At 50.3% G+C, this 13,856-nt stretch overlaps 1 protein-coding gene across 10 annotated transcripts in view; it reads left to right on the top strand.

The window, feature by feature from the left end:
• The window catches only part of CPNE5 (copine 5), a 114,431-nt gene that overhangs the window by 32,829 nt on the left and 67,746 nt on the right, over positions 1–13,856 (top strand). For 9 of the 10 annotated variants that reach the window (XM_034961988.3, XM_034961989.3, XM_034961985.3 and 6 more), the window contains exons 4-7: positions 7,131–7,234; positions 8,707–8,746; positions 8,960–9,036; positions 12,541–12,600. In XM_034961988.3, coding sequence (XP_034817879.1) covers positions 7,131–7,234; positions 8,707–8,746; positions 8,960–9,036; positions 12,541–12,600 — 281 coding nt within the window. Of the gene's footprint in view, positions 1–7,130; positions 7,235–8,706; positions 8,747–8,959; positions 9,037–9,534; positions 9,818–12,540; positions 12,601–13,856 lie in introns of those variants that run through there. The other variant, XM_024929010.5, reaches the window with a different exon arrangement.

The following is a 13,856-nucleotide window of genomic DNA, read 5'->3' as shown; positions in this document are numbered from 1 at the left end:
AGACCTGTCTTCAAAGCTAGGACCAGTGATTCTTAAAGCTTTTTGAAGACGTGCTTCCCTCTGAGAAACTGATATAAACCTTGGCTGTTCTCCCCAGAAAATGCAGGCATGTATAGACAGACATTTGCATTCAATTTCAGGATGTCACAAACCCACATAAAGCCCAGGTTAGGAGCCTCAAACCCTGACTCTTATTTAGGAATTTTCCATCCCCCAGTCCTCACTCTGGCACCTATGTGGATGGGGCCAGGATGGCCACTTTCTACAATGTGGAGGAGGCTGGTGTTGGGGGGCCATGGCCCCTGAGAGCCCCCAATGAGGCCCTTAAGTGGGACAGCAGTGCTGAGATCCCACATCCCAAAGGGCTGGCACAGGACATTGGTATCTTTGCTGCATGATCGGGAGTCATGCACTTTCTTGGTGACATGAATGTTATACACTGGAGTCTGAGCAGAATAGGGTGGAGGCAGGGGCTGTCTTGGTTTACGTTCAATTGAGTTGGAAATTGTATGTGTGTAAACATGTTTGTGAGAGATAAATTTTATCAGTGAGGGTCCCAGCAGGAAAGAGAAACTCAGAGGGTTTAACTGGAGAGATTTTAATGAAGAGATTTCTCTCAAAGGTATGGATGAGCTTGGGGAAATCCACAAGGGATAGAGCATCACCTGGGGACTTGCAACAGCAGGGAGCTGTGACCACCCAGGCTTGCCGTGGCGATGGGAGAAGGCACTGCTGCTCTCTGAGTGGGAGGTGGAGGGCCTGCCTGGTGGGGTCTGTGGTCCTGGAGGGAAGCAGCCTCTCCCAGAACCATGGAGCTGAGGCTGGGCAGGAGTGGGAAGAAATACCCCAACCTCTGTCTCTTCCTGTCTCCCATCTACCAGTGTCTCCCACTGGCCAAACCCCACTGGAAGCCACAGGGTGAGGGAACGATAGTGATGCTATTCAAAGGGAAGCAATCTCCTGTAGGATGAAGACTGGAGCTGGGGCGGGCAGCAGGCAGCAGCCCGAGACTCTCCAGCCTCCAAATCAGCCCAGGCCCAACCGCCAGCCCCAAGAGCCCCCTACAGGCTGGGCACCCGTGTCTTGACAGAGGCTGTCCCCTCCTGGCCCAATAGTTGGATGTGGGGCAGGAAGACCTTGCTTGCCCAACCTGGGTTCTCAACCTCAGCCCTGCTCTGGGCTTCCCTCTGAGGGCAGTTTGGCGACACTGCTGCCTACCTGCCCCATACATCCCAGTTGTCACGTGTAGCAGAGTCCCAGAGAGTCACCTAATTTAGTCCCCAAAGAAGTTTCAAGTCTGCCCCCACTTTGAGGGTCTCACTGGAACTGATGGTATGTAATTAACACTGCTTAATTGATATTCATGCAGCTTAGTCATAGAGGTTTTAGGAGCCCTCGGGACCATCTTTTGGGGCATGTCAGAAGCTTTTTCCACTGAGTTTTGTTGCCAGGGAGAGAGTCTTTCAGAAGGCAAATTCCCTCATTTCCAGGCTTCCTTCTCATTTGTACTTTTTCTTTCCTTCTGCCCAGTAGGAGACCGTCCCAGCCCCGGGGCCCAGGGAGGTCCCCTGTCACCTCCCCTGTCACTCAGCCTCCTGCCCAGTTTTCATCCCTCAGCCTCCCCAGTGCACACTTGCGCACCTTCCCTAACAATTCTCTAGGGCTCTCTGCATCACATCCTGCATGCAGATTGCTTGGGCATCCTTCAGCCTTTGTTTATCAGAATTCCTGTGCTTACCAGTGTTTGGTGGTCTGTGAGCAACGTGAGGATCCCCCACTCCCAGTATCCTCAGAGCCCAAAGTGTAGACAGAGGAGCTCAGAAAGGCTTGGAAGCAGGGACAGGCTTGCCCAGGGAGCTGGCAGAATGAACAGGGCTGGCTGCGCTCTGTATTACGGGTGGTGAGGGGTTAACCCCCCTGCTCCTTCCCTAAGCAGGATTTGCTGCACAGCAGTTAGATTGCATGCCATCCTGTGGTTCCCAGTGCTCGGGTGCTAATATCTCATCTCTCCAAGTCCCTTCTGGCTTGAAAACTCTATAAGTCTATGTAGAATGAAATACAGCAGCCAAATTGATTTTTTTTTCAACGTCTCTTCAGTTGTGTTCCTGCCATCATTAATGGGGTATAAATTGGGCCTGACAGGACCTGGTGGCTTCTCAGATTTTAAAATCCAAGTTTTAGCATTTTTTCCCCTTTGTTATTCGTCCAAGTAATGAAGGCTATAAAACATCTTCAGTAAGTCCCCAGATTGTGGATTTTGCGGTTGTTTGTGATCTGCACGTCTTAACTACCTCTGAGTCTTAGTAATCTGTCACTGTCCAGCCTAGCTCATGTGCCCCCTTTCCTGCTCTAGGAGTTATTGGGGGTGGGCTTGGAGTTCCCCTCCGTGTCCTGTTTCCAGGGGAACTCCATTGTCTTCTTAGGCAGAATCAATCTCTAGGGCATTCCCCTCTATTGAAGCTGCAAGTGCCATTTTAAAAGCAGCCTTGTCATCTTCCTTAATGGGTGTTTTCCTTGGAGCCTATGCTGGGGGTGGGGTGGGGTGGGGAGGGAAACTGCATATAGGATGTCTGCTCCTTCTGGGCTGGGCCTTATCTAAAATCCTACTAGAGGGATGCTGTGAGGTTGTTGAAGGAGGAGGGCAAGTGTATTGAGAGAAAGGAAGTAAGTCCCTTCCTTAAAGGAGAATTTTCTCAAACCTGGGTGTTTACCTGGAATATTTTGCAAGAAAGCCATTAAGAGACATGTTCCTTTTGTCTGAAGGCAGGAGATATTCATCAAGAATAAGAGCAGGAGAGGAGAATGCAGGAACTCTTTTGGAACAGGGGTTATGCATTGTAAGATTGTTATTGAATTTAGGGAGTGGGAAAGGAACTCAGTCTTATTCAATTTGATGTCCTCTCCATTGCTTGACACATACTGGGACTTGTATAAATGCTTGTGAAGTAAACCTCATCTTTATTTGATTTTCATAATGCTTGATGACTCCTCACAGTTAGATGCAGTAAAAATATAATGGGCTTTGGAGTTAGATATACCTGGGTTTAGGTCCCAGCTCTGCCTTGCTGTGTGATCTTGGGCAAGTTACTTAACCTCTCTGATTTTTAGTTTCCTCATTTGTACAATGGGTAATACCTCACAGGATTTTTGTGAGAATTGAATGAGATAACTTAATGATGCACTTAAGCTATTGAGCATTCAGTAGGGGCTCAGTAAATGTTAGTTTACTTCCTTCCTCCTGCTGTATTCTCATTCATTAGTGGTTCTCAACTCCACCTGCACATTACGATCACCTAGGGAACTTTAAAAAAGCACAGTTGTTCAGGCCCCACCCACTGAGATTTGTATTTAATTGGTCTGTGTTGGGGCTGAGCATGGGTATTTTTAAAAAGCACCTGTTAAAGCATATATTTTTTAAAAAGGTAAAATCATGACTGCCATACAAGTTTAAAATTAGCGTGACAAATATTTATTATCAAAGCTTGTTAATTAATGAGGAAACCAGTAAGATGTTGCAACCAGTTCAAATAATTCAAACAACACACACATATAGGTGATCAGGAATGTTGAAATGAATTTACACATAGATGCAAAATCGGTCAATATCCATACGGCACAAAATGTTTAAAACCGCTCCTGGTGCATTGCATGTGTTCAATAAACAGTAGCTATTATGATCTAAACCTGCGACTGTGTATTAAATGCTGTGTTAGGTCCTGGGCTACAAAGATGAGGAGAACTTGGATTCTCCTCCTGCTTGAGAAGCTCACAATCTAGAGGGGTAGAAATAGACTCAGTAGATCATTATCAGGCCGCACAGTAAGTGCAGCCTTAGAGATGCAGGAGGATGATGGGCGCACACAGGAGGGGTGGGGAGTTGGAGAACAGGATGGCCAGGGAGCGGAGGCTCCAAGCATTAGGAATTGGCACATATTGGGGGCCCCTTAGGAGGTTGCCGTGGTAGTCGAGGTGACAAGGTGAGAAAGTGATGAGGCCAGACCAAGGCCACAGCAAAGGAAGAGATTTAGCCGATGAGATTGACTGGAACATGAGATTGACTCACCAAGGGAGTGAGGGACAAAAGATGCCAAATCTAGTGCTTCTCAGATGACCCCATGTTACCTGGAGTGGGAGCTTCCCTCTCCAGTGAGACAGAGTCTTTCTCTGTCTCTCAGGCTGGGGTACAGTGGCGTCATCTTAGTTCACTGCGACCTCCACCTGGGTTTAAGTGATTCTCCTGCCTCAGCCTCCCAAATATCTGGGACTATAGGCATGCGCCATCAAGCCTGGCTCAATTTTTTTTTTTTTTTTTTTAAATAGAGACGGGGTTTCACCATGTTGGCCAGGGTGGTCTCAAACTCCTGACCTCAAGTGATCCACCCACCTCAGCCTCCCAAAGTGCTGGGATTACAGGTGTTAGCCACCGCACCCAACCCCTTTGGAAGTTTCTAACTTAATTCAGGGTAGAAGGGACACTCAGGGTAAGCCCCAGGTAACCCAGGGCCTCATCTACCACATGTGTGAGGGGCCCATGTGCTGGTGTTTTCCTGGACTGCAGAGCCCCATCAAGGAAGACTGACACTCTGACACTCAAGATTATTAAGAAGGATTAATGCCCATTTAAAATATTTTGCTTTGCACCTGCCTGTCTTACTACTTTGAGACAGACTCTGGTAAATATTGTAACGAACAGCACCCCTGCCTTCATGGAGCATACAGTGTGGTGGATTTTTTGTTTGTTTTTGTTTTTAGAGACAGAGTCTCTCTCTATTGCCCAAGCTGGAGTGCAGTGGTGTGATCATAGCTCACTGCAGTATCACCCTCCTGGGCTCAACCATCCCCCCACCTTAGCCTCCTGAGTAGCTGGGACCCCAAGTGCATGGTACTATGCTTAGCTAATGTTTTTTGTTTTTTAATTGTGGGGAAAAAAAGCACATAGCGTAAAATTTTCCATCATAACCTTTTTTTTTTTTTTTTTTTTGAGATGGAGTCTCACTCTGTTGCCAGGCTGGAGTACATTGGCGCAATCCTGGCTCACTGCAACCTCCGCCTCCTGGGTTCAAGCGATTCTCCTGCTTCAGCCTCCTGAGTAGCTGGGTCTACAGGCGTGTGCCAACATGCCCAGCTAATTTTTGTATTTTTAATAGAGACAGGGTTTCACCATGTTGGCCAGGATGGTCTCGATCTCTTGACCTCGTGATCCGCCCACCTCGGCCTCCCAAAGTGCTGGGATTACAGGCGTCAGCCACCGCGCCCAGCCGCATCATAACCATTTTTAAGTGTACAGTTCAGTAGAGTTACAAATGTATTTGCATTGTTGTGAAACAGGTCTCTAGAACATTTCATCTTGCAAAACTGAAACCCTATACCCATAAACAACTCCCCCTATACCCCTCCACCCTGCCCCTGGTCACTGCCATTCTACTTTCTGCATCAATGAATTTGGCCACTTTAGATACCTCCTATAAGTGGACACATACATTATTTGTCCTACTGTGACTGGCTTATTTCACTTAGCATAATCTCAAGGTGCACCCATGTTGTAGCACATGACAGGATTTCCTTTCTTTTTTAAGGCTGAATGATAGTCTATTGTAAATGCAGTGGGTTTAAACTTCACCTCTTAGCCCCTCACCCCTTTTTTGAAACAAAAATTTTGCTCAAAATGTCTACTGTATTGAGCAGACATAAAAGAGAACTGCTTTGATGGGATGGTTGGCCTAGAATCGTGCCCATTCTGCCCTCCTCTATGGCCTACGGAGCCTCCAGGGGACTTGGATCCCAGTGGAACACCACCTAGCCCAGTGGTTCTCAAAGTGGAGTCCCCAGACCCACAGCATCAGCATCACCTGAGGACTTTTAAAATGCAGATTCCCAGGCTCCACTCTAGACCTACTGAGTCAGAGCTTCTGGAGTAAGGCCCTCCACAATCTGTGTTTTACCAAGTGATTCTGATGCCCAAAGATGGGGAGTGATTTGGCCTAAAGTCATTTGCAAAATTGAATGGGATTCAATTATTGACTGCCTATTATGTACAAAATTCTAGAATATCAGCTGCAAGGGCAACCAAGACAATTCAGTCTCTGAATTAGTTAGCTATTGCTGAGTAATAAATTATCCCAGAATTTAGTGGTTTAAACAGCAGGCAGGAATCTGAGTGCAGCTTTGCTGGGTCCTCTGGCTCAGGGTCTCTCACAAGGTCACAGTGAAGGTGTTGGCTGGGGCCTCAATCATCTCAAGGTTCAACTGGGCAAGATTTGCTTGCAAGCTCACCCAGTGGTTGTGGGCAGGATTCCAGTTCTTACGGATGGGCAGATTGACAGCCACTGTTCCTCACTGGTATTAGCCTGGGGCCTCATCCTTTCCTTGCCGCCCCTTCATAAGGCAGCTCACAACATGGCAGCTGGTTTTATCAAGTGAGCAACCAAGACAGAGCAAGAGAGGGTGCCCAGACGGAAGTCATAGTTGTTTACAACATAACCTTGGAAATGACATTCTATGACTTGTGCGATACTCTGTTCAATACAAGTGTGTCACTAGGTCCAGCCCACGTTCGAGAGGAGCTGATTATGCAAGGGCATGAATACCAAAAGGTGGGGATCTTTTAGGAGGTGGTCTCCTACAGTCCCTGCCTATGCCCTTGTGTTTGCAATTGGGAATCAAATAAGTACACACCTAATTGTGGAATCAATTCTCAGAATGGTGGTCATGGAGTGGGCGCAAGTTCGGTGGAGGCTCAGAGAAATAAAATTCTCTGATTGGAGGAATCAGGAAGGCTTCCTGGAGGAGGTGGCATTTACATCAGGCCTTGAAGGAATGAGGATATGCCACTGGCAGAGACGGGGAGGCCAGGTGAAGGGAAGGGCCTGCTCAGGTATTAAGACCATCAGCTTGCATGGAGATGGGGAGAAGCCGCACGGGTTGGAGCCATACTGTACATGGCTTCCACTGTCAGACGGAAGAACTCGTGCTTTGATTGGGAGGGGATGGATGTCAGGAGCCTGGAGAGACAGGGCTTTCATAACTGCCAGAACCAGGACTAAGGGGCTCTGAGCCCAGTGCTCTCCCCTGCCCCACCAGCCTGCCCCACCAGCCCGGCCCTGAGGTTCACCCTCCATCTTCTCTTGCAGTTTGGGCGCACCGAAGTCATCGACAACACGCTCAATCCTGACTTCGTGCGCAAGTTCATTGTGGATTACTTTTTCGAGGAGAAGCAGAACCTCCGTTTTGATCTGTAAGTGGAAGATGGTGCTGAAGATGCAGCCAGGTGGGGAGGAAGATTGCTGGCAGGTAGGACCACAGACCTGTGGTTGAGGGAGGAGCTGAGAAATTAGTGGGAGCCCAGGGTTGGCCTGGGATAGAAGTGACAATTAGCTGAAGTCGCCTGCACCCTTACCAGGAGAGATGGAAAGGGGGAAGAAGACAGAGAACAATGGCATTCACCCCAGTTCGTCTCAGTTAAGTTGGGGATGGCATCAGGCAAGCTGCTTGGTGCTGGGGAATGTCTGCTGAGGAAAGATCCTGAAGGCAACTCTTGGCTGTGCCTCTGGGAGCCCTTTTCTCCCCTGGCAACCAGGAGGTACCCACTGGCTGCTTCCTCCATCTAAGCGTGTTCTGGGAGAGGGTCCCTGCAGCCTCCCCGCCTGCAGAGGTGGCCTGGCTGATGGGGCTCAGGCATCCAGCATCCATCGGAACATGAGAGTGCCTTTCTCCTGACATTAAAGATCAGGGTGGAATTTCAGGCTTGGTAAACAGGCTGGGGAGTTTGCGATGTTGTTTTTATGGGGTATGGGATGGTTTGAAAAGTCTTTGCCCCACAGAAGAGTGGTCAGAGTGGGAAAGAAGGGGGTTTGGGATCTTAGAGAGAAAAGGAAAGAATGCAGTGGAAGGAAATGACTTTGGAGGGAGAGATGGGAGGTATTGAGGCTGGGGAGAGTCAACCCAGCCTATTGTAGAGAAGTCACCTGGTGACATTTTGGAGAAGGTTGATAAGAGAGTGACCATCCCTCAGCAGGAGTCATCTGGGCCTGGCATGGCTGTTTGGCTGCAGAGATGCCAGTGGGTGGGTGGGAGATGCTGGGGGAAGGTTGCAGGTGAGGCTCCAGGTGAGCAGGCCCCCGGTGAGCAGGCCCCAGGTGAGGGGAGGAGGCCAGCTGTAGCATCACGCTGCCTGCAGCCAGCTGAGGTGAAGGTGTCAATGCCTCCCTCCTTCTTGAGTGACCAGGCCTGTGGGCAAGCTGGGCAGGCCTGGGTAGGGTGAAGCTATAAGGGAAGGTCAGAAGCAAGGTATTAGCACCACGGGCAGCCAAGGCTAGGCTGCAAAGAGCAAAGATGGAGAACTCTGTAAGTGAAGGGAGTGAAAGGTAAGATGGCTTAGCCACCTGTGAACAGAGCTCATTGATTTAGTTTTTTCCATTTTTAATGAGATATAACATATATACAGTGAAGCGCATAAATCTTTGTGCCTACTCCACGATGCATTTTTACATCTGTTTCCACCCCTCTGATGTCACCCAGCTCAAGGACAGAACATGTCCAGCACCCAGAAGGCTCCCTGTCATGCCTTCCAACCATTACTCCTGGAAATATTCACTGTGTTGGGACCTGTTTTTTGGGGGACAGGGGCCCTGACTCAACTTGAGAACCCAGGCAGGATTGGGCAGAACGTCCACAGCTGCCTTCATCATTTCTCTGTGTTCCCTGCAGATACGACGTTGACTCTAAGAGTCCTGATTTATCCAAACACGTGAGTTCTGCCAGTAACTGCTCAGCAATTCCATAGTTTCTGAAATGCCATCCTCTGGGTGAGCCTGGGGCTTTGCTGTGATGGAATGTGTGTCCGACGCTGCGTCCTGTCATTTAAGGGCCCTCACGCTTCCAGGAATTGGGCGATGGGGGAGGTGGGATAGCTGTGAGCAGAGTGGGTGACATTGGTCTCTTCTGTTCCCTGGATATGCAGGATTTCCTGGGCCAGGCCTTCTGCACCCTTGGAGAGATTGTGGGGTCCCCTGGGAGCCGCCTGGAAAAGCCCCTCACGTGAGTGTCTGGGTTGCTTTCCCAGTGGTAGGCCAACTTCCCGCCCATTCTGCTGGGGGCTGGCTCAGGATGGGGACAAAGCAGTCAGCTGGCTATGACTGGCATCTGCAGGGTTATTAGGAATAAAGAGACCCCATGCCTCACTGCTCTCACGGGGCTTCTAATCCAGGTATTTCAGGGGAACCCAGGCTGGGTTATTAGAGTCCCATCTCCTGGGAAGGCCCAGGAGGAAATAGACTAGACACCATATAGTCTATTCCCACCCTGACCCCTATCATAGTGTGGAAGAAGAAACTGAAGCCCAGAGAGGGGAAGTGACTTGCCCAAGGACACACAGCTAGGAAGAGGGAGAGCTGGGAGCTGGGATTTGAACCCAGGGCTCTACTCACATAGCATATTCCTAAGATTGTTCACAGCTTGTAGGCCAGAGCTGGGTACAGTGAGGCTCCTCCCGTCCCATCCTGTCCCTGATGGTCCCTGACCTTAATTTGCTTTTAGGGAAAAGCTGTTACTCTGAAGCAGGCTCTGGGATGAGGAATCCAAGGCTTCTCACAGTGGAGCCTGATGATGTCTTCAGGGACCAGCCAGGGCTGGCCAGGTGGTGAGGGTGACCTCTCTTGTCCCTATTTCTCAGGAAGTACCAGGGGCAGGGCCCTTGCCTGTATAAACGATTCTTACCTTTCCCCACACTGGGGAACACTGGTCACCATTCTTTGGTGTCCATATTTCTCTGGACAGCCACCCTCACACTTTGCATTTAAATAAACTAATTTAACTGGATCCCGAGGCTTTTGATTATTTTAGGTTGACACTCGTGGGCAGGGCCCAGGAAAGAGAGGGCAGACTGGGACAGGCATCCAGGCCACAGGGCAAAGAGGCCGGGAAAGGGAGATCATCAGATCTTCTGCCAAGTTCCCACTGGACGCTGTCCCCTCACCATGATCAATAACTGCAGTGTGAACTGAGCACGGTGGCTCACACCTGTAATCCCAGCACTTTGGGAGGCCAAGGCAATGGATCGCCTGAGCTCAGGAGTTCGAGACCAGCCTGGCCAACATGGTGCAACCTTGTCTCTACTAAAAATACAAAAAAATCAGCTGGGCGTGGTGGTGCACACCTGTAGTCCCAGCTACTCTGGAGGCTGAGGCACGAGAATCAGTTGAACCCAGGAGGTTGCAGTGAGCCGAGATTGGGCTACTGTACTCCAACCTGGGCAACAGAGTGAGACTCTGTCTCAAAATAATAATAATAACTGCAATGTGTGTGTGTGTGGTCTCTCTTCCAGATCCTTGCCCGTGACCCCCAGTAACTCATGATAACTTCAGGGCCCCCGGAAATGTTTCCTTGGCCCCCAAAAGGTCTCATCTCTGGGTTCCTAGAAAACAGTGAAAATAGCTATCATTTATTAAGAATGGGGGAAAACCCCTGTTTTGGGGGTCTCTATAGCTTATAGAATTTGAGAGCCTCTTGCAAAAAAGCATACAAAATTCACATTCATATTTGCTAGGCCCCTCCCTCTTCGGACTTATTTCTAACAGTTTTCATTCGTAATTTTATATTCTTTCTCTAGGAACATCTGCCCCTGTGCCCACTTCAGTGTTAACCATGTGCTATGTGTAGCATACCCATTAGCATCTGCTCTTTCCAGCAGCACCCCCACCCGTGGCTTTACCTGGGTTGCCAGGATGGAGATGCCCTATGAGGGAGCGTGTCTGTGCTTCCCAACTCCCAGCTGCCTGGGTCCAAAGCCACTAGTCATTTGGGTCTGTTTCCTTCCTGCTCTCACCTGGTCCACCGTTGGTGACAGGAAATACCCTCTGGGGGTGGGGGAGTATTGAGGGAGACTTCCTATGGAGATGGCTTTTGAAACTGAGCCTTAAAGGACAAGCAAGTTCTAAAATATAGAGGTTGGCAGGGCTCAGTAGCTCATGCCTATAATCCCAGCACTGTGGGAGGCCGAGGCGGGTGGATCACCTGAGGTCGGGAGTTTGAGACCAGCCTGACCAACATGGAGAAACCTTGTCTCTACTAAAAATACAAAAATTAGCCTGGCGTGGTGGCACATGCCTGTAGTCCCAGCTACTAGGGAGGCTGAGGCAGGAGAATCGCTTGAACCCAGGAGGCGGAGGTTGCAGTGAGCTGAGATTACACCACTGCACTCTAGCCTGGGTGACAGAACGAGATTCCATCTCAAAAATAAAATAAAATAAAATACAGAGGTTGACGGCAATGTTGGAGGAGGAGGTGGACCTTTTACCCCATCGAAGATTTCACATGTCTTAGTTTAGTTGTCTTCCTGACTAAACCCTGTGAACAGCTCCTCTTTACTGGGCATCTATTTTGGGCCAGGCGTGAGGGTCAGTGTTTTGCTTGTGAAATCTGTGTTAGTTCGCTGGGACCATTGTGGCAAATACCACAAACTGAGTGGCTTAAATAAGAAAAATTGATTTTCTCACAATTCTGGCGGCTAGACGTCAGAGATCAAGATGTCAACAGAGTTCATGTCTTCTGAGGATGGCTGTCTTCTTTTTCATCTCTGTGTCTTCACATTGTCATCTCTCTGTGCACCTCTGTGTCCTAGTCACCTCTTCTTATGAGGACACCAGCCATTGGATTAGGGTCCACTGCCATGACCTCATTTTACCTTAATTACCTCCTTAAAGACCCTATCTCCAGGCTGGGCATGGTGGCTCACGCCTGTAATCCAATCACTTTGGGAGGCCAAGGTGGGCAGATCACCTGAGGTCAGGAGTTCGAGACCATCCTGGCCAACATGGTGAACCCTCGTCTCTACTAAAAATACAAAAATTAGCCAGGCATGGTGGTGCGTGCCTGTAGTCCCAGCTACCTGGGAGGCTGAGGCAGGAGAATCACTTGAACCTGGTAGGTGGAGGTTGCAGTGAGCCGAGATCACGCCACTGCACTCCAGCCTGGGTGACAGAGCGAGACTCTGTTTCAAAAATAAAAATGAAAATAAAAAAATAAAAAAGACTCTATTTCCAAATATAGTCACATTCTGAGGACCTGGAGATTAAGATTTCAATACATGAATTTTGGGGGATACAGTTCAGCCCATATCATGATCTCATGTGATTCTTCCAGCAGTCTCCCCATCTTGCAGTCTGGATGCGGAGTCTGGAAAGGGAGAACAGGGGTTCCCAAACTGCAGCAGGTACCAGTGTCACCAAAGATTGCTGGGCTCCACCCCACAGAGTTCCTGATCCTGTGGGTATGGGCTCGGCCTGGGAATTTACATTCCTATTAATAACATTCCCAGGACATGCTGGTGCTGCTGGTCTGGGCATCCCACCTTGAGAACCACTGAAGGAGAGGAATTTGCCCAGAAGAAGGACTCCACTTGCTCTGGCCTGTGGCTTTGATCCTGTTTTAATGACTTCCAGAGCAGCCGCTTGTCTCCAAGCATCTGGATGCCAAGTGCGCTGGCCTGTCTGGGCGGGGGTACTCAGCTCATGGCATGCTCTCTCTCCCCCTCTTTCTCCACAGGATAGGTGCATTCAGCCTGAATTCCAGGACGGGCAAACCCATGCCAGCTGTGTCCAACGGGTAGGTTGCCAGACATCTCTGGCCCTGGAGTCCTTAGACATTCAGCCAGCTCTGCAAAGGGGGCCTCAGAGTCTGGGCCTCGTCCCTGCTCCCATCACTGTGAATTTGGCCCTGATCCGGGGACAGAGAGTCCTGGGTTCCTCCTTAGGCTCCCAGGCTCTTTGGGCCCTGAACAGAGGCCCCCACTCGGCAGTGGGCCCCTCCCCCATCCAAGCTAGAGCTTGGGCATCTCAAGCCCCAGTGGCTCCTGGGACTTCAGGGAGAGGGTGGGGCTTACAGGTGGGGGATGTTGTCTAGGAATAGCGGGGCTGGGCACTCTCTGTTCCCTTCCTCTCTCCCTGGCCTGGCTTCTCTAGGCCCCCAATCCCCACCCTTCTCTCCCCCTCTTTCCTCCCCTGTCTTTATCCTTTCCCCCCTGTTCCCCTCCCTTGTTTTGGCTGCTGGATGTCCGCCTCCTCCTCACCACAGAGTAGATCCAGCTGAATCCCCACTTTTCACGTTTGCTCGTTTGCTCGCCAGCTGCGGTGGGCCAGCCTCACTCCACCACCCTGACCATCTGGTTTCGGCTGGCCTCATGCAAATGTGGCCAACGCAGAGCCTCCCCCTCCTTCCCTCCCCTTGTTTCCCGGTTGGGGAGTTCCCACCCTGGCTTCTTTCTCACGCCCACTCGCCCACTGGGGCTGGAGGTGGGGGTGTGCAGGGCAGGGAACCTCTGCCTGGAGCGGCCTCTGCAGAAGGGCATTTTGTTGGGGTAAGCAGAGCTTCCCTGGCCTTCCCTGAGAGCTCTCAGGAATTGAGGTTGCAGCAGCTGGATATGCCACTGGACCAGCTGCAGGTGGGGAAGGGGCCTCCAGCGGGCCCGGGGATGCTCACAGCCCAGGGAGAGCATGGATGCTAATTCACCTGGAGAGTAGAGAAGCAGCAACTGGGGAGGCAGCGGGAGTCAGACAGAGATACAAAGACAGGGAGGGAGGGAGAGAGAGAAAGGAAGGCCAAGAAGGTGGGAGCAGGTTGGGGCTGGAGAGGAGGGAAAGAAGGATCGGAAATAGAAGAAGGACTCAGAGGCAAAGAGAGGAACAGATGGAGAAACATGGGGCGGAGGAGGCTGGCGTGGAGGATTCTATCTCCCTGGGCAAACAAATCATGTCTTTACTACCGTGGAGGACCAGACCAGCGGGTGGGGAAGGGCTTTGAGGTACTCAGCTCAGCTGCCCAAGTCTAGGGGGACAACCTGGCAGGCACTGTCCCCTGTCCGT

Source organism: Pan paniscus, chromosome 5 (genome assembly GCF_029289425.2).
Source record: "Pan paniscus chromosome 5, NHGRI_mPanPan1-v2.0_pri, whole genome shotgun sequence".
In the NCBI taxonomy this organism is placed as follows: domain Eukaryota; kingdom Metazoa; phylum Chordata; class Mammalia; order Primates; family Hominidae; genus Pan; species Pan paniscus.
The sequence above is the reverse complement of the archived record's forward strand: the minus strand, read 5'-3'. Positions and strand labels throughout refer to the sequence as shown.